The sequence below is a fragment of the Petaurus breviceps genome, unplaced genomic scaffold, assembly GCF_028583685.1.
Source record: "Petaurus breviceps papuanus isolate PSGF00001 unplaced genomic scaffold, PetGlider_PUasm1.0 90779, whole genome shotgun sequence".
NCBI lineage: Eukaryota > Metazoa > Chordata > Mammalia > Diprotodontia > Petauridae > Petaurus > Petaurus breviceps.
In genome coordinates, this window is record NW_027187344.1 from 10,415,440 (window position 1) to 10,436,634 (window position 21,195).

Below are 21,195 nucleotides of genomic sequence, written 5' to 3' on the forward strand. Positions count from 1 at the left end.
TTAGCCTAGGGGCAGGGAAGATCTTTAAAATTTACATTCGCATTACAGTATATGGCACCAGGCAGGGAGCTGAGCACAGCCCCATGTGAGCTGTGTGGTTCCTGGCCTCAGAGCAGACTTCAGGAGAGAGAATCACCAACAGCTGTAGCGGTTTCCAGAATTATCAACCCATAAATGCCAAAAAGAACGTAAAAGGTCAGTGTGGAACTTTGTGGGCGTAGGGGGACTGAGAGTGTGGTCCGGCCCCTGCTCCAGGGCAAGAAGTGGTAGAGGCATGGTGGGTGAGCAGCCACTGCTGCCTGGCTGTCTCAGGAGCTCCTGGCTTGCAGATCGCAGGGGGACCAAGCAACCATTCAGAGGGTAATTGCTGTTGCTTTAACCTGCTTGGATCTGGATCATGGTCTTGGGGGGTGATCAAACAAAATTGAAGTGTGTAGTGGTCCTGGGGTGTGTGACCTGTGAGCCAGAGCTTCTGGTATCTGTAGAGAGGGTGCTAACTAATAGCTCCAGCAGCTGCAAAAAACCCAGAAATTTGGGACAAAGCTCTCTCTATTTTGGAAGCAGAGTTCTACTGTGGAAAATAGCTCAAAACTCTCAAGTAATTGACTGGCAAGATGAGCAAGCCCAGGGAACATAATCAAACCATAGATTCCTTTTTTGGGGACAAAAAGGATCAAGGCATGGAGCGGGAGGAAGACAATGAAGTCAGAACTCCTGCATCAAAAGCATCCAAGAAAAATATGAATTGGTTACAGGCCATGGAGGAGCTCAAGAAGGATTTTGAGAATCAAGTAAGAGAAGTGGAGGAAAAGTTGGGAAAAGAAATGAGAATGGTGCAAGAAAAACATGAAAAGAGAGTCAACAGCCTGCTAAAGGAGCCCCAAAAATACACTGAAGAAAATAACACTTTAAAAAATAGACTAACTCAAATGGCAAAAGAGGCTCAAAAAGCCAGTGAGGAGAAGAATGCCTTAAAAAGCTAAATTTGCCAGATGGAAAAGGAGTTTCAAAACCTCACTGAAGAGAATAACTCCTTCAAAATAAGATTGGAGTAATTGGAAGCTAATAACTTTATGAGAAATCAAAATATTATAAAACAGATCCAAACAAATGAAAAATAGAAGGCAATGTGAAATATCTCATTGGGAAAACCACTGAACTGGAAAATAGATCCAGGAGAGATAATTTAAAAACTATTGGACTACCTAAAAGCCATGATCAAAAAAAAGAACCTAGAAATCATCCTTCAAGAAATTCTCAAGGACAATTGCCCTGATATTCTAGAACCAGAAGGCAAAATAGAAATTGAAAGAATTCACTGATCACCTCTTGAAAAAGATCTCCAAAAGAAAACTCCTAGGAATATTATAGCCAAATTCCAGAGTTTCTAGGTCAAGGAGAAAATACTGTAAGCAGACAGGAAGAAACAATTTGAATATTGTGGAAACACAATCAGGATAACACAAGATCTAGCCGTTTCTACATTAAGGGATTGAAGGGCCTGGAATATGATATTCTAGAGGTCAAAGGAACTAGGACTAAAATCAAAGACAAGAATCACCTACCCAGAAAAACTGAGTATAATGCTACAGGGGGAAAAAATGGTCATTCATTGAAATAGAGGATTTTCAAGCACTCTTGATGAAAAAACTAGAGCTGAACAGAAAATTTGACTTTTAGATACAAGAAGCAGAGAAGCATGAGAAGGTAAACAGGAAAAAGAAATCATAAGGAACTTATTAAAATTGAACTATTTGCATTCCTACATGGAAAAATGATAATTGTAACTCATAAGACTGTTGTCAGTATAAGGATAGTTGAAGGGAATATAAATGTGTATATGTATATATATATATATATATATATATATATATATATATAAGAGGGTTTATGTATACATAAATATATATGTGAGTGTGGGCATATGTATGTTCATGTATACATAGACAGAGGGCACAGGATGAGTTTAATATGAAGGGATGATATCTAAAAAATAAAATTAAGAGGTGAAAGAGGAATTTACTGAGAGAAGGAGAAAGGAAGAGATAGATTAGGGTAAATTATCTCATATAAAAAAGGCAAGAGAAAACTGTTACAATGGAGGGGAAGAACAGGAAGGTGAAAGGGAATGGAACAACCTTATTCTTATTGAATTTGGCTTAAGGAGGGAATAACATACACACTCAATTGGGAATCTTACTCTACAGGAAAATAGGGGGGTAGGGGATAGGAGGGGGAATGATAGAAAGGAGGGCAGATTTGGGGATAGGGTAGTTAGAAGCAAACATTTTTGAAAAGGGATAGGATCAAAGGAGAAAATAGAATAAGTGGGGGGCAGGATAGGATGGAGGGAAATACAGTTAGTCTTTCACAATATGACAACTATGGAAACGATTTGGGTAACTGCACATGTACAACCTATATTGAATTGCTTGTCTTCCCAGTGGGGGTAGGTGAGGAGGGAGGAAGGGAAAAAATCTGGAACTTAAAGTTTTAAAAACAAATGTTTAAAAAGAACTTGTTTTTTTACATACAACTGGGAAATAAGATATACAGGTACTGGGGTATAACGGTCCATCTTGCCCTGCTAGAAAGTTAGGGTGGTGATATGGGAGGATATAGGGGAGAACTGATTGGGGGAAGGGGTATTCAGTGGGCTTGCTATTCTGGGGTGGGGGTAGGGGAAAGAAGGGGAGAAAAATTGTAACTTAAAATCTTGTAGAAATGAACGTTGAGAACTAAAAATAAATAAATTTTTTAAAAATCCTGGGGGAAAAAAAGATCTGAGAGAGGAAGACCCTCAGGGTTTCTGGTAAAAACAGAAACAATTGTTATTTACCATTCATTCTGAGCCAATCAGGACCCAAACTGTAACCAAGTAGAGCTTGGTTTGGGACCAAAGTGATTTTTTTTTTTTGAGGAGGGAAGGCAAGGCAATTGGGGTTAACTGACTTGTCCAAAGTCACACAGCTAGTAAGTGTATCAACTATCTGAGACTGGATTTAAAGTCAGGTCCTCCTGACTCCAGGCCTGGTGCTCTATTCACTGTACCACCTAGCTGCCCCTGGGACCAGAGTGATTTGAGATAAGGTTGATCTTTAAGAGGAAAAAAAAAAAAACCAGAAAAAAAATTAACACTTACATTCCCTTTGGGCAGAGTACCTGCAGGTAGGGGTATGATACCCTATGTGGAGAGAGAAGGAAAAAAGAAAGACAGAGAAAGAAACAAAGAAATATTGCCCAACTGGAAGGTAGGTCCCTAGTGGGCAGCTGCTTCTCTGCTCACAAGAATATTGAATGAATGGGTAAATAAAAAAGCCTCTATTAAGTTCTTACTAGGTATCAGGCACTGTACTAGGCCCCCCAGAAATACAAATACAAAAATGAGACAGTCTTTGCCTTCAAAGATCATTCTAATAGAGCCCAAACGTAAAGAGGAGTGGTGCCTATGCAAGAGAATTTTGGCCTGTGGAATCTCAGCTCTTTTAAGTGGAACCAGAAGGCAAAGAATTGTCATACCCTTTCCACCAGCAATAATAGTATTGATTTGATGACTTTTCTTACTAAAGTGAAGCATGGTCTGGAAGTAAGATATAGAGGGCTAAGGAAGTTATCATGCTTTAATTTTTATCATTCAGGACAGCTTTGCTCCAGGACCAATTCCAAAGCCAAATTTCCCCTGGTAGAGAAGCCTAATCACAGGAGGTCAGGGTGAGAGGGTCACTGTTCATATGGAAAGAAGGGGATATGGGCAGGGAAGATGGCAAGATGTCTGTGTAGATCTGAGTTTTCTGGTGGACAGTTATATAGGATGTGAAGCAGAGACTAGGGCATTGATATCAAACTCAGATAGAATGGGGGTCGCTCATTCCTGTACAAGATTTCCTGCAGAACACATATTGACTTAGACTTTAAATGTAATATTATCTGTGTTTAACTGTATTTTTATTTTATAAATATATCCAAATGACATTTTAATTTGCTTCAGGTAGCCACATGTAGCCCACAGCCAGTTTGATACCTCTGCTTTAGAGCATTACTGGATATTGTTGCTTTTGACTTAATGAAGGACTGATTGTGGCGAATAAAATCATAGCAGGCTACCTAGAATTTTACTATGGAATCCTCCTAGCAAGCAGTGTTAGAGGTCTAGATTTCTCCTGGGAAACAGAGGGGGAAATATAGTAGAAAATGTACTGGCCTGGAAGTCAGAAGGTTTAGCCTTAGCTCTGTCATTAACTCACCACGTGATTTTGGGCAAATCATTAAAACTCTCTGTGCCTAGATGCCTTCCATGGTCTCATTCTTCACTGTCTCCCACACTGAGGTGGCCCTTTTCTTTGCCAAGGCAACCCATCTATATCCATAAGCAATTCCATTTTTCTTCAGCTATAATTCCCACCCTCTCACTTATCTTCAGTCTCTTCACTAACTGACTACCTACAAACATACACACAGCTCCCCCATCCTCAAAAAACCCTCATTTGATGTACTCATCCCCACTATGTCTCCTATTCCTCCTGTCTTTTGTGGCTAAACTTCAGATGGTTGTCTATAATATGTGCCTCCATTTCCTCTTCCTTTCATTCTTTTTAACTCTTTACAGGCTGGCTTCCAACCTCATGATTAAGTTAAAACTATTTTCTCCAAAGTTACTACTGATCTCTTCATTGCCAGATCTAATGGCCTTTTCTCAGTCTTCATCCTTCTTGACATCTCTGCAGTCTTTGACGCCACCAAACATCCTCCTCTCCTTGATACTCTTTTTTTTTTGGAGGGAGAAGGCAGGGCAATTGGAGTTAAGTGACTTGCCCAAGGTCACATGGCTAGTGTTAAGTGTGTGAGGCCAGATCTGAATTCAGGTCCTCCTGATTTCAGGGCTGGTGCTCTATTCACTATGCCATCTAGCTTCCCCAATACTCTCTTTTCTTTAAGCCTTTATGATATTGCTTACTTCTCTGACCACTTCTCAGTCTCCTTTGCTAGATCTTTATCCAGGTCATGCCCACAAGTTTCTACCCTGGGTGTTCTCTTCTTCTTCAGTATTATTTCCCTTGGTAATCTCATTAGCTTCAGGGGATTCAATCACTACCTCTATGCTGATGATTCTTAAATCTACTTATCCAGCCTTAACAGTTCGGCTGACCTCCAGCCTCACATCTCCAACTATTTATTAGACATCTCAAACTAGATGTCCTGAGACATTTTAAACTCAATGTGTCTAAAACGGAATTCATTATTTCCATACAAACCACTGCCAAACCCTCCCCACTTCCTAATTTTCCTGTTACCATTGAGGGTACCACCATCCTCCCAGTCACCTCAACTCTTCATTTTCTCTCACTGTCCCCCTCCTCCAGTATCCAGTCCTCTGGCATTACTACCACCGGGTATAGGCCCTCATCACCTCATGCCTGGATGATTGAAATGGACTGCTAATGGGTCTTTCCACCACTTTCAGCTAGCAAAATGATCTTCCTAAAGTGTAGGACCAGCCATGACACATCCTCCCCAACCCCACCTCAATAAACTCTAGTGGTTCCCTGTCATTTCCAGGATCAAACCCACACACGGACACACACAGACAAATGAACATCCTTGAGCTCTCCTTGAATCTTTGAGGTAGATGCTCTGGGAACCTCCCTTGAACTCTGATTAAATCTTTCCATTTGATGAGGCATTTGCTTGAGGCCATAACCCTTCATTGTTGCTGGCCCAGATCTCAGTTACTAGCCTAGCCCTCCATTGTCCATCTACTTCCCACCCTTGAGCCTATCAAAAAATCAATCCACCCTTGAACTGGCCTAGCCCACCATTGTCTGTAGGCTTCAGGTAGCCTCCAGATACTTCCCACCCTTAATCACTCATGACTTCATCTGACTTCTCCTGAAGACCCTCCCCAAACTTTTCCTCTAGACCACCCCTAGATTCCTCCCACAACTTTCTGTATATAAGATCCCATCTTCCCTCCATATGTGTAAAAGCACCATAGAATGATCTAGCACAGACTCACTCTATGTCAAATGGTTCTGGCCCGCTCCGCTTGTCCAATGCAAGCATCACAGATACCTAAGCTCCTTAAGAGTCTACCCAATATGGCGAACTTTCAATAAACTTTACTTTTCTTTGGCTGAGAGAAGGTTTGTGTCAAATTCATTCAGCAGGACCTGCCATGTTGGTATTTTGGGGTTTACAGAGCAACCCTAACCCTCTTTATGGGTAACCTCTTCACAGACACACACACACACACCCCTTTCTAGATGTTTTAGACCTGACAGTTCTCTAATGACTCGACTCTGTGATCCTGCAGCATTGGTCTCACAAACAAGACCCCCGTTCTCCAACTCTGGACGTTTTCACTGGTTGTCCTCCACACATGGTATGCTCTCCCTCCTCATCTTTGTCACTGCTTCTCAGGCTCCTTTCTAGTCTCAGCTAAAGACCTACTCACTTGCAAGAAGCCTTTCCTGATCCCCTTTAATGCTAATGCCTTTCCTCTGTTGAAAATCTCCAATTTATCCTGAATGCTGCGTGTTCCTATGGTTGTCTCCCCTGAATCATCTAACCTGTCAGATGAAGGAGGCTGAGTTAGAGGACCTCTCAGCGCCCTTCCCAGATCTGGGATCCTAGGCACCACCTAGATGAATGGAGACAAATGGCTAAATCCCATTCCCAGCCATACCTTCCCTCAATTCCTGGTTTGATGAGGTGGGGAGGAGAGTGGTGGTGGTTACTCAGTAGCAATTGTAAACACTGGCTGTTCTGACTAGGCAGGAGAATGGTTTGTTCAGCCCACCCCTTGGCCTTGGGAGCAAAGGAGATTTTGATGGTGCCTCCCTCATTCTCTTATGCATGTTTCCTACAAAAGTGCTTACTTGTCATGTAACATTGTGTATTTCTGTTAGGTGGCCTTAGGGATAGGGCCTGGACCTGTGATCTCATGGGTATAGGGAACTCAAAAGTAAGGAAACTCCCTCTACCAGTGCCTTTTGGCATCTTCCCTGCAATTTGTAGTCTATGGAAGGCAAGACATGATTCTAGGTCTTCCTGGATCTAATACATTTCACTGACATATTCCTCTCGTTTGGAACGTGTTCAATTGTGACTAACTCTTCCTGACCCATTTGGAGTTTTCTTGGCAAAGATACTGGGGAGGTTTGCCATTTCCTGGGGAAACTGAGGCAAACAGGTTTAAGTGACTTGCCCAGGGTCACACAGCTAGTAAGTGTCTGAGGTCACATTTGAACTCAGGTCTTCCTGATTCGAGGCCTGGTGCTCTATCCACTGTGCCATCTAACTGCCCTTTGGGACTTAGTCCTCCTACTGGACTACAAGCAGAGAATCAGGTAAGAAAGATTTGGAGGGGCGGCCAGGTAGCAGAGTAAGAGCACCGGCTCCAGTGTTGGGATGATCTGGGGATCAAATCTGGGCTCAGATACTTAGCACCACACCCAGAAATAACTGGTTGTGTAACCTTGAGCAAGTTACTTAACCCTAATTGCTTTAAAAAAAAAAAAAGATTTGGAAAGAACTTTAGATTTCATTTAAACAATAGGTGTCAAACAGGCAGCCTGGCTCTAGTCTAAACCAGATTAAAATGTAATTGGGAAATAGCAATATAAATAAAAATATACTAAAAATATTAACTTGCAGTTTTCTAAGTCAATATTTGGCCCTACAGGGATCAGTTTTCATTGATCCTCCTTTATTTTACATATGATGTGACTGAGGCCCAGAGAGATTAGGTAACTTGCTCAAGGCCACAGACAGTAAATGAGTCAGCTGGGATTTGAACCTGGGTCTGCTAACTCCCTTCCTACTATGTCAAGCCACCACTTCCTTCTGCTTGTACCACCCACAGCTGCATAGTGCTTTCCAAAGAGTAAGGGACTTAATGTTTGTTTGAGTGAAAGATTAAATGAATAGTGTCCTGCCCAGTGTAACTTCTATACTCAAACTTCCTGTGACTTCCTACTGTTTCCCAAATAAAGTACAAATTCCTGAATCTGGCATTCAAGACCCTTCCCTCTCTCCCCTCAACCATCTGGCTCCATCTGGATTGTCTCCAATTTGGCCTATCATCTGTTATTTTCCTTTTTGTACTCTTTATTAAAGCCAAACTGGGCAATTTTCTCTCTTATCTTCTGTTTCCTCTTGCCTTCTCCTATGTCTATGCCTTTGCTGACATTGTCCTCCATCCTTGGAGAAAATGCTCTGTATCCTCTCTCCCCTTTCCCCCAAACCTATAGAAGAACTTCCACATTGCTAACCCCTCCCCTCAGATGAAAGTGATCTTTCTTTTCCAAAATTCTTATAGGCCTTTGCCAGCCCCTCTCCTTACTTCCTGTCTCATTCTCTCTTGAATTAATTGTGTCTGTCTTTTCTGCTCATTTGATTTTTTAAAAATTTTTTGTCATTTTTGGAGGGGGGAAGGCAGGGCAATTGGGGTTAAGTGACTTGCCCAAGGTCACACAGCTAGCAAGTGTTAAATGCCTGAGGTCGAATTTGAACTCAGGTCCTCCTGACTCCAGGGTTGGTGCTCTATTCACTGTACCACCTAGCCACCCCTGCTCATTTGATTTTAAGTTCCTTAAAAGCAAGAGCTGCATTCCCAGTGTGTTACATATATTTTGAGGGAGCTGTGAGTAATCCTTCTAGTGGTATAGACTGTAGTCCCATCCATGCATGCCCATGCTGTGGGACTCTTGTCTATCAACGCCTTCCTAAAAATGTTGGGGGGGGGGGAAGGTGGCTAAGTGATATAGTGAATAGAGCACCAACCCTGGAGTTAGGAGGACCTGAGTTCAAATCTGACCTCAGACACTTAACACTAGCCATGTGACCTTGGGTAAGTCACTTAACCCCAATTGCCTTGCTCTCCAAAAAGCAAAAAAAACCCCCCAAAACTGTTGGGGGGAGGGGAGCACTTAATATGCAGGAGGCCTTCCTCCTTCATCTGCTTCTTCTGTCGAAATTCCTTATCTGTTATGTGTTGCACAATGCTCAGGTCCTCTGTTCACCTCTCTGGTGTCCTTTGGGTGATCTTCAATTTCATGTCTTCAGAAACTTGCAGTGCTCTGTGTCATGCAGTCATGCAACCTCACTGGGAGAATATTGTTAAAAAGATGGTTTAAGTGGCCTAGTGGAGTGCTGGGCCTGGAGTCAGGAAAAACCAAGTTCAAGTATGATTTCACATACTTATTAGCTGTGTGACTCTGGGCAAGTCACTTAAACTCTGTTTGTCTCAGTTTCCTCAACTGTACAATGGGAATAATAATAACTGCCCCTACCTCCTATGGTGGTTGTGAGGATCAAATATCTGTTAAAAAAAAGTACTTAGCCCAATCCTTGCACGTAACAGGAAATGTTTATTTCCTTCCTTTCCCTTGTTTTGGGAAGAAAATACACAGGCCCTTAACATTTATTGAATTTGAGTTTTCTACTTACTTTTCATTTACATGTTCAGTCATGTCTGACTTTGTGACCCCGTTTGGCGTTTTCTTGGCAAAGATACTGGAGTGGTTTGCCATTTCCTTCTCCAGCTCATTTTTCAGATGAGGAAACTGAGGCAGACAGGGTTTAAGTGACTTGTCCAGGGTCACACAGCTAGTAAGTATCTGAGGTCAAATTTGAATTCAGGGTCATGAGTCTTCCTAACTCTGGATCAGGTGCTCTATCTATTATGCCACCTAGCTATCCTTTTTATGTGTGTACTATGTGGTTATAAAATAATGTAACTGATCAATTGATAAGCAGAGGACTCAGACATCTGAAATGATCAACAAACTCTGCTTTGAACATTCCATTTAATAGGCTGTCCACTTACTCCAGTGATTCTTCCACTGCTCAGAACAAACCTGGAATTACTTTTCAGAAGTCTGTACGAAGCAGCAGTAACAGAGGCTGGGTTTGGAATCTTTCAATCCTGACTGCCGATTGTGTGGCTTCTGACCAGTGACTTTAACCTCTCTGCACTTCAGTTTTCTTAGCTCTAAAAATTATAAAATTTGGGGCATGGACTAGATGACTTTTGCAGTCTTTTTTTTTTTTTAAAGCTCTTAAGAGAAATCTATGATTCATTGGAAGTGATCCCGAGGAGAGTTCACCAATTTTTTTTTACAAATTATTTTTTTTACATTCATTTTACAGATAAGTAAAAAAGCTGCACAAAGGGAGGGAAATGAGTTTGGCATAGCCTCCACTGACCTATGTGCTCTTTCTAAGACTATAAGCTTCATGAGAGCAGGTTTCTCAATGAAATCAACCTTCCTGATTCCATAGACTTGTCTCTAAATGACTTGTGGTTGTCTCCAAAATTCCAATTCATTCTCAAAGCAAAATTTGACATTCACAAGAACATTCCAGTTGAATTCAACAGTCTCTGAATGCTTCCAAACAAGAGGAACCTTTTAAGATGTTAAAGTTGGGTCCATTTGCTTAAAAAGTGGCTTATTATGCTCTCCTCTCCTCACCACAGATGGGAGATTCATACAAGACAGAGACTTCACTCCAGTTTAGGATTACTCTGTTGTCTGCAGTGCTTAGCACAAGACTGGGGATCTACATAGCTTAATAAGTATTTGTTGAAAGGATGGAGACAGCAAATTTGGATGTTAAAATTAAGGCCATCTTCCCAGTTACTTCATTTCTGTTCTCAGAAAGGGCCAGAACCTAAGGGTCTATTCACAAAGAGGGACTGACCTGGCCTGGTGAGCAAGACAATGAAACCTGCTAGACTCCCCATAGACCTCCCAGCCAGTCCCTTAGCCATGATAAAGCCATATTAATGGGTTTGTTAAGGTGCCCTTTGTCTTCTTTGTAAATTCTTTGTTCCTTTCAGGACTTTCAAAGTGGAGCTGGGGGAGGGCCGAGGCTCTGGGGGATTGAGTAGGAGGAAGGTGAACTGTCTTGTGGAATGAAGAGTATACAAAGGAGAGTGTTGGAATTTCATTATTTTTACTTGCAGTTTAAAAAAGAATGTTTTATTTTCCCCCAGTTACATGTAAAAAACAATTTTTAACATTCATTCAAAAAAAAAATTCATTTCAGGATTTTCTGTCCTTCCCTCACCTCACCCCTTCCTGAGACAGTAAGCAATTTGATATAGGTTATACGTGTTCGATGACTTGGAGTTATTTTTGATGTTTTTGTTTTAAGAAGACCTCTGGCCTCTTTGTGAGCTGGTAATATGGCACCTGAGATTGGGACTCCGGAAGCCTGATTTTTTCTCTATTTCTGCCTTCTGACCTTTTAGGAGGCAATTTTATTGCAAACAAATTGAATTTATAAATTCAAAGGAGCATTACCCTTCAAAATGGTCATCTTTGGTGGTCGTACACTTTTTTCAGCGATGCAACTGTTTCTGTAAGCATGTTTAGGGTGAGCTTTGTATATGGTTTAAGTCTTTGCTAAATTATTGTAACACTGAATTTTAAGATTTGTCTGGAGAGCCTGTAACATTCTTTTGCTTATCTTTAAAGAGGAAAGATCTTTTCTTTTGAAAAAAGAATCTTAATCTATTTGAAGACTGATTTGATCTGGGGAAACAACCATAAGTCATTCAGAAATCAAGTCTCCATAAGGTGTGAGGTCAAGCTAGGTCATAACCTTTTCAGTCACTACTAGACATATACCCCAAAGAGGTCAAGAAGAGAGGGAAAGACCCACGTGTACAAAAATATCCATAGCTGTACCTTTTGTTGTGGCAAAGAACTGGAAACAAAGTGAGTGCCCATCATTTGGGGAATAACTGAATAAATTATGGTATTGGAATGTAATGGAATATTAGTGTACCAAGAAATGATAAAGGGGATTCAAGGAAATCTAGGAAGACTTGTTTGAAAGGATGCAGAGTTGAAGTTAACAGAACACAGTGAAAGGAAAACATATATGAAAGACTTGATAACTATATCAATTCCATATCCAAAAAGACATGATGAAGCATGCTTCCCACCTCTTAGCAGAGGGGATAGATTAGAGGTACAGAGTGAACCATTGCCTTTCAGACAAAGCCAATGGGTAAATTTATTTTGCTTGTCTATACTTATTAGTTATAAGGGAAGGCTTTTATTTGGGGCAAAGGGGAGGGGGTAAAGGGGAAAAGTAATAGGGGGAATGAGAGGAATGAGAATGATGCAAAAAAGGAAAGAAAAGATCATAAATGAAACATTTTCAAAAAATACATAGAAGAGAACAAAAGGAAATTCAGAAGAGGACACAGACAAGGTCTTCAGTGTTGCTACTATTATACTTAATTTATTAATATATACTTTAAAAACAAGTTGTAGATATTTCATTTCATTTCATATACACTTCTCATTTCCTGTTCTTTGTATATGGCAATGTACATATTTGTTGATGTCTGTCAAGTTTAAAATTTTAAAAAATTTAAAAGGATTAAAAAATTAAAGGACAAAATGTTGATGGGGATATAGAAGGAGTGATGAAATAACATGAGTATTCATTGAAGTTAATTTAAATGTATATAGTTACTAAGCAAGCTAAATTGTATTTATATTTGTTATTAACTTTGCAATAAACATTTTTAAAGTAAAAAAAAAACCATGTAATTATAAACTAGTGAAACTAAGGAGTCATGTTGTAGAGCAACAGTGCTGTCTAGTGTTAGACTCTCAGGACAATTCTGGGTTTGAATCTGTTCTTCAAAACATTTACTAGCTTTATTGGATCCCGGATGAGTTCAGACCTCTTTGGTCTTCAGATCCTTCATAGTATTTGTACTGTATTCCATAGGAGTGGTTATGAAGAAAGTGCTTTGTAAATCTTAAAGTGCTGTATATTGTGAGCTATTATTATCAAAAAAAATTTATATTAAATGGGAAAGAGGTAAACAAAGTGACCTCTGAGTTTTCTTTCTACTCTAAATCTAGGATGCTACTATTGTTGAGTACTAAACCAAAGTCTTAGAGAAGGAAAATTAAAAGTCATCCCTTTTTTTGTTGTTGTTTTGTTTTTATGGTTGAGGAGACTGAGCCCCTGGGAGGCTGTGATTTGCTTAAGGTCCTACTCAGTCTAGGAATCCCCTCCAGAACACCCCTCACAGGTAATATAACCTCTTCTTGAACCCTTCTAGCAATAGAGAGATCATTCCTTACCAAGGATTCTTTTTGTATTGTTCAGTGGGTCTGTTAGGCCAGGAATGTGGCTGACTGTCCAATATGAGTGATGTTTCCCAAGGGGTCACTGGGGCCAAGATACTTAGGACATGTACTTGTGGCCCAGCCCTTTCCCTCTGACTTCACTCATAAGGACTTAGTCTAATTCTGGTGTTTGACCCAAGCAGGTAATTTTCTTTTTTTGGCTCATTCATTGCCTTCACCCAGAATTTACTCTGTAAAACCCTCTAAATATAAGACTGTTTGGGTTTCCATAAATGTTAATAACAAGAGTCCTGAGCCCCTGCATAAGCATTCAAAATAAGAAATACATATTGGATATAGGACAGCCTTTATTTGAACTCACGGAAAATGTAGAAAGTAAAAAGATTTCTCAGGAGCCCATAAACAGGTATAGAAAAGTACAAAAAGTTCTTGCAGTTGTTCCCCTAGGAAGGAATATATTCTGTAACAAGTGCATCTCAGAGTAATCTGGAGGGGTGCATGAAACACTTTCATGGAGAGAATGTTCAGCAAAGATACAGTATTGGTTTCAACTGGCCAAGCTCTTTCGACCTTCAGTTTTGCCAGAATAGTGCAGTGTATTGCCTCAAAGGGCAGTGGAAGTCAGTCAAGCCAGAAGGGTTCAGACTAACACCCTGCACTTTTATGCATTACGTGTCAGGGAAGCTATGTCTAAATTCAAGCCTTGAACCAATTCAGTTTCAAGAGTGGTTTTATTGCCTTTTCAGGGATAACCTAGTTTAATTTTGAGGAACTTTTTAGTTTTCCTAGCCGTACTGCTGTGGGTTCTAATCAGTTTTGATCATGGGCACCTAACCTGGTATCCATGAACTTGTTTTAAAAAGACAAACAAACTTTGGTAACTGTGTTTCAATATAATTAGCTTCTTTCATAGTCTTATGTATTTTGTTTTATGCACTTAAAACCATTTTTCTGATCTTTGTGCCCTTAGAAATCAGGAAACAGTTTCATAGGAAACTGGTAGACTTCTACACAAACCAATGCAAACTAAAGTAAGCAGAATTAAAGCAATCTATATAGGTACAACATTATTTTAAAAATGACAACAAAACTTTGAAAGACTTTAGTACTGATCAGTGCAAGGGCCGAAGATGAAACATGACACCTACTTCCTGACAGAAAGGTGATGAACTTAAAATTCTCAACTGGACATACATTTTTGGACATGGCCAATAAGACAATTTGTTTTGCTTGATTATGCATATTTGCTATGAGGATTTTCATTTATTTTCTTTGTTTTATTGTTTGCGGGAGGAAGAGGTTTTTTTTTAAACCTCAACATTATTCTGAGGAGAGGATCAGAAACTACACCAACAGGTCAAGGGTGTATCCTTGAGACAAAAATGGTTAAGAAACCTTGGTTGAAATGTTGCTCCAATGACATAACAAAACTTGACATTGCCTCTGAGACATCAGTGATGTCCCAGTGCATCCCTATCTCTCTCACAGGGTCCTATTCATTGCCTCCTAAGCCGTGTAGTAACCCATGTACTTTAGACAACCCCCAGGAAGGTAAACACACTTAGAGCTGCTATATGAACAACCTTTTCCCATTGGACCTGCTCTGTTTGAATAACTAACAGTAATAGCAGCAGGGGTTGGTATAATGGCAAGGTCCACATAACTTGCCCCTCCATGTTGTGGCTCTATCCCAAGGACCATGTGGACAATCTTTTTCTTTTCCTAAGAGGCACCAGTGCTCAGGAAATGCCTTTTTCTATCTTTCAGGGCTTGATCTCTGACCTCTCAATCTTGAGGTTACTTAATTTTTAAAAAAGTTTTCATCTTTTGTTTTTGTATCACCTAAATTTCTCCTAATATCCTTCCCAATTTGCTATTTCTCCTCCTCTCTTCCAGTGAGCTATCCTGTATAACAAATACTTTTTTCAAAGGGGGAAAAAAAAGGAAAAAAAAATCAATAAAACTGTTGAATAAATTGAAAAATATCTGAAAATGTAACCAATGCTTTTACAACCTCCCATCTTTGCAAGGAAGGGGAAGGGGGTGGGGCTATCTCCTTGTTTCTCTTCTTTGGGGTTATACTTGTTCTTTGAAATTTTGCAACCTTCACTTTTAAAAGTTTTGTGGTTGTTTTTTTTCATTTATATTGTTGTAGTCATGTATATTATTTTCTTGGTTCAGCTTACCTCATTCTGCATCAATTCATTTAAATCTTTCCCTGAGCATATGTATATATATATTCATCATATCTATTATTATTATTATTTTGCTTTTTGGAGGGGGGAAGGAAGGGCAATTGGGGTTAAGTGACTTGCCCAAGGTCACACAGCTAGTTTTTGTGTGTGTCTGTGAAGTGTCTGAGGCTGGATTTGAACTCAGGTCCTCTTAACTTCAGGGCCAGTGCTCTATTCACTGTGCCACCTAGCCACCTCATATTCAATATTTTTTACAACACAATAATATTCCACTATTTGTATACCACAATTTGTTTAGCTTTTTCTCCAACTGATGGACATTTACATTGTTTCCAGTTATTTGCTACCACAAAAAGTATGGCTATAAATATTTTGTTGTATATGGGAAACTTTCTTCTTAACAATGTCCTCATTGAGGTATATGCCTGATAGAGAATCTCTGGGTCAAAGGACATAGTCATTTTATTCACATAATTTCAAATTGCTTCCAAAATCACTGCCTGAATCACAGCTCCCCTGACAACGCATTATCATGTTTAACTTTCGACAACATTAATTATTCCTATCTTTTGGCTACTTTTAAGAAATAATTTTATTGACATGTTTTGTTTTTACATCATCTACATTTTCTGATATGCTATTCTCTCTTCTCTACTCAGAGAGAAATCTCCTACAACAAAGAAAAATAAAAGGAAAAAAATGCATCAAAACCAACCAACACATGGGAAAAGTCTGATGTTATATGCCATGTTCTATATACCTGGTCCCCTACTTCTGCAAAGGGCAGAGTTACCTTATATGGAACTTATATTAAGTTGCCTTACTATTCCTGAAGTAACCATTAAAGCTGAGATTGCCCAAGAAAACTTTGTTTTCTTACTCAAAGGCTAGATTTCATATCACCCTGCCTAGGGAGTTCTCCAAAAAGCAGGATCATAAGACTATAAGACTTGTGAGGAAAACTCTAAAGTTGACACTTATGAAGAAATCATCCTTCATCAGCTAAAAGTTTAGATTCCAGGATCCTACTGTCTAGAAAACTGAAATCTTTACTTTGCATAGGAGGTTAGAGCTCAGGAACATTGTCCATAAACTCCCCTCTTGGACTGAATGGGCCAGCATGTGTCTATTTCTGCATATGCGTGTGAACGAATTATAATCATCGTTCCAGTTGCCCCAATTTCCGAAATGACCAGATGAGTGAGCACATATAACTCCCATTATTTTTGTCAAGGACATCACTATTTTTTTTTATTCATGCAGTATGGAAAAACTCTGGAGTCATCTTCAGTTCCTTATTTTCCTTCACCCTAAATATCCAATCAGTCACCACTGACTTGTCAAAGTCTTGTTGAGTTCACTTCCACAACATTCCTCATATCAGTCTCCATCTCTTTACTCACATGGCCGCCTACCCTAGCTCAGGCTCCCATCACCACCTCACTTGGACAATAGCCTCCCAATTTATCTCCCTGAATCATGTCTTTCTCCTCTACAGAACTGCAAAAAGTGATTTTTCCTAAAATACAGTTCTTACCCTGTCACTCCCTTGTTCAGTAAACTCCAATGACATGGTTCCCAACCATCTCTAGAATCAACAATGAATTCCTCAATTTGTCATCTAAAGCGGTTCACTTCTTGGCCCCAACCTATCTTTCTAGACTTTTTAGTGTCCAACCAAACTGGCTTTCCTACGCTTCCTTATACAAAGCATTCTATTCCTCCATTATAAATTTCTGTTGTTGTTTGTCCTTCATTTTCAGAAGAGGACAAATGATATAATGAGAGTGCTGTCTTGACTTGCTAGTGAACTGGATTTAAGTGAGGCAGAGCTGTGCAAGTTTATCAACCTCACTCTCTCCTCTGGAGTCATTAGAGTCCAGTGGCAAGACATAAATCAGAATGACTGGTGATGGCCCAGTGCAAATTTGTTAAATAATCCCAGTTCACTGCAGCAAGGTAATGCTTTTACACCTTCCTAATCAATTTGCCATTAATAAGGTTATTCCTAACACTTTTCATCCCTCAAGCCTCTCATGGATTGCCCTCCTCCCACTCTTAGCTAACGACCTTGCCTGAAAAAGCTGAGAGCATTCTCTAAAAGCTACTTCTCCTCTCCTCTTTTCTCATCCCTTATATATACTTACTCTTTCCTCCTTCACTCTTGACTCACAGGAAGAGGTGGTTGTTCCCCTTGCCAAGGTAAATCTCTCTACATATACATTTGATTCACTCTTCCATCTTGTCTCTAGCAGACTACCTCTATCCCCTGCACTCTTTCACTGTTTTTCAGTCTCTCTGTCTGCTTCCCTGCTGCCTACAGACATGGCCATGTTTCCTCCATCCTTAAAAACCTTTCACTTTTCATCTTCCCCACTAGCTGTCATACTACATCTCTAGTCTCTTTCATGACTAAAGTCTTTGAAAAAGCTGCCTGCAGTCTGTACTCACACTTCCTCTCCTCTATTTCTCTTCTAAAACCTCTGCATTCTGACCTCAACATTTGACTGAAATTGCCCTTTCTAGGTATCAATGATATTAGTTTTCAAATTTAATGGTCTTCTCTCAATCATTATCTTTTTTCTGAAGCTTCTGACTCTGCCAATTACCCTTTCCTCCTCTCTAGGTATTCATTATACCAGGGTTGGGGAACCTGTGGCCTTGAGGCCACATATAGCCCTCTAGGTCCTCAAGTGTGGCCCTCTGACTGAATCTTCCCCTGCAGCCTGGAGCCTGAAGGTTCCCCACCCTGCATTATATTGTTCTCTTCCGGTTCCCCTACCTGCATGACTTCTTATTCTCACTCTCCTTTGTTGGTTCTCAGTCTAGGTTATGCTCTAACTGTTTGTGTGCCCCAAGGTTCTGTACTGGGCTCTTTTCTCTTCTTCCTCTATACCAATGATTCTCAACCTTTTTATTCTCAAGACCCCTTTAGTATCTTAAAAATGATTGTGGATCTGAAAGAGCTTTTGTTTATATGAGTTTTATCAATATTTATTGTATTAGAAATTAAAACTAATCATTAAGAATGATAACAAACCTATCATAACATGTTAATATAAATAACATTTTTTTTGTTATAAACTATTTATTAATAGACAAGGCCAGTGAAGTAGTTTACTTCTTCTTGGACACACCCACAGTGTGACCCTGCAGCCTGTAGTCTTGGTATGCTGGCCTGGGACCCGGAGACCCCAGAAATGCTGAAGCCCACTATGTGCCCGAATCTTCTTCAGTCGCTCCAGATCTTCACGAAGCTTATTGTTCAGACTGTTGGCCAGAACCTGGCTATATTTTCCATCCTTTCCATCCTTCTGTCTGTTAAGGAACCAGTCTGGAATCTTGTATTGTCGGGTATTCTGCATGATGGTGATCATGTGCTCCACCTTGTCTTCAGTGAGCTCACCAGCCCTCTTGGTGAGGTCACTGTTTGCTTTCCTCAGTACTGCATGAGCATATCTTCCACCCACACCCTTGATGGCTGTGATGGCAAAAGCTATTTTCTGCCATCCATCAATGTTAGTGTTGAGCACTCTCAAAATGTGCAGGAACTTCTCCGGGATTACAAGAGACGTGGCTGCAATGGCAGCATGAGAGCCTTCTCTGGAAGCTAAATAACATTTTAAATGAAAAATAACTATTTAAAAAAAAACCTTACCGAGAAGAGTGGCATCTCTCTACATATTTTTGCGAATCTCTTTAATATCTGGCTAAAGAGAACTCTGCTACGGTATCCTGTATGGTTTTGCATTCGATCTCTTTTGATATGTTGTTTTGGTTGATATATATGAAGAAAATGTGGCTTCACATAGATACATAATTGGAAAGGGAAAGAAAATTTTAATAGGCAAATAACTTTTTAGTATTATAATGAAAATAGTTTTGACCCTACAGGACACTCCTAAGTGGGTTAAAATAGACCTACTCTACACTATCTCTTGTTAATTTTAACAGTTCCCATGGATTCAGTTATCATCCCTATATGGATGGTACGTAGATTTTTTAAAAATCTAGCTCACTCCTGACCTTCAGTCTCACACCATCAAATGCCTGTTTGAACTGGATGTCCCTATTTTTTTGGAGGGCACCATTATCCCCTCAGTTGCCCACACTCAAAACCTGGGTGTCATCCTCAACTCATCTGCGTCTACCTCTTATATTCAATCCACTTCCAAATCTTGTTTCTACATTTACAACATCTCTTCTTTATATCTATCCCCTTTTCCACTCTGACACAGCAGCGACCCTGGTGTATGCCCTCCTGTTCCTCTCCCCCTCCCATCCATCCACCCTTTTACTCAGCTGCACAAAGGATCTTCCTGAAACTTAAAGTGACTGTGTCACTTCCTTATTCAATAAACTCCAATAGCTCCCTATTACCTCTAGGAGCAAATATAAAATCCTCAGTTGGACTTTTAAATCTCTACATAACTTGGCCCCTTCCTATCTTTCCATCCTTTTTATACTCTGCTCCTCTCCTGGTACTCTCTTATGACTCAGTGACATCGGCCTTCTTGCTATTTTATCAACACAACAGTCTGATCTCTCAACTTTTGCTCTTTTGCTGACTCCCACCATGCCTGGAATGCACTCTCTTGTTACCTGGACTCCTGGCTTTGTTCAACACTCAGCTCAAATGTTGCCTTGTACATAGTTACTTTAATGTTGTCTACCCATTAGAATGTAAACTCCTAGAGGGGGTAGGGACCAAGTTTTAATTTAAAAAAATCTCTCTCTCTCTCTCTCTCTCTCTCTCTCTCTCTCTCTCTCTCTCTATCTCTATCTCCTTAGGTTTAAGCACAGAGTATGGAATACAGTAAGCTCTAATTAAATGGTTTTCCCCCAGGCTTGGAATGTATTCCCTCCTCACCCCTATTTCTTAGAATCTTGAGTTTCCTTCAAAACTCAGTTCAAATGCTACCTTCTACATGTAACTTATCCCCCTTTCCTTCATGCTAGTGGTCTGCCTCCATTATATTTGTTTTGTACATATTCCTATATTTTCATGAATTAAAAAGGCATTTATTAAACATTTGCTTATATGCATAATACTTCTCTCAAATCCTAGCATCCTAGGATCCTAGCAGGGATCCCCTGATAGACAAGGAATTAAATGAAGATACCAAAAGCAAACAAACCAACCTGCAACAGTCCCTCTCCTCAGAGAATTCACACTTTAAAGGAGACAATATATATCTGGGACTTCTGGCTGGGGCTGGGGGGAGAGACTTTAAGGAATCTCTCAGCTAGTGAATTAATCTTTGGGACAGTCTGTGATTCAACCTTCCCAGGAACAATGGTAGTATAGATTTGGTTATTGAGAATAGAGCACGAAACTGAAGGGAGGGGTGGGTGAGGTGGGATGGAGAGAGAGGGGAGATTATGTACTAGGTAAAGCAGACAGTGGTCGAGTGAATGTTAATTTGGAAAGTGAAGCAGGTTGGATACATCACAGGTCGGCATAAGAAATTAAATGAGAATTTTTTTGGAAGTTTCATGGAAGCCGAAGACATGCAAAAGCCAGGAAACAACACAGAAAAAGTTTAGAACCTCAGAAATGTATAAAATATATGTAGAATATTGTATAATAACTCAAATTTTACAATAAAGTACTGTTCTGGGGTACTGTAAACACCCCATAAAAGAAAAAGAAACAATTCAGATTTCTTCTCTGGTACTAAGGGAGGGTCAAAAAATTTTTACACAGATTTTCCACCTCTATCAGAGCAAGACGAACTGCCCCCCCCCCCCCCCCCCATGAAAGGAATAGCTGTAGTAGGTGAGTTGAGTTTGTTGTTTGCAGACGTGTGACAATGTAGATTTTGTGGTGGCTCAACTTGGAAAGCCATTGTCCTTTTTCCAGATAGAATGAAAGCTTC

At 40.0% G+C, this 21,195-nt stretch overlaps 1 protein-coding gene across 1 annotated transcript in view; it reads right to left on the reverse strand.

Annotated features, from left to right (window-relative positions):
* Window positions 1-18,989, reverse strand: part of LOC138147031 (small ribosomal subunit protein uS13-like) — a 26,888-nt gene extending 7,899 nt beyond the window's left edge. Inside the window, exons 1-2 of the mRNA XM_069069178.1 lie at window positions 18,975-18,989; window positions 18,531-18,867 (exon numbers count right to left, since the gene is read on the reverse strand). Of these exons, the coding sequence (XP_068925279.1) occupies window positions 18,531-18,867; window positions 18,975-18,989 (352 nt within the window). The remainder of the gene's footprint in view (window positions 1-18,530; window positions 18,868-18,974) is intronic.
* Between the last annotated feature and the right edge of the window lie 2,206 nt (window positions 18,990-21,195).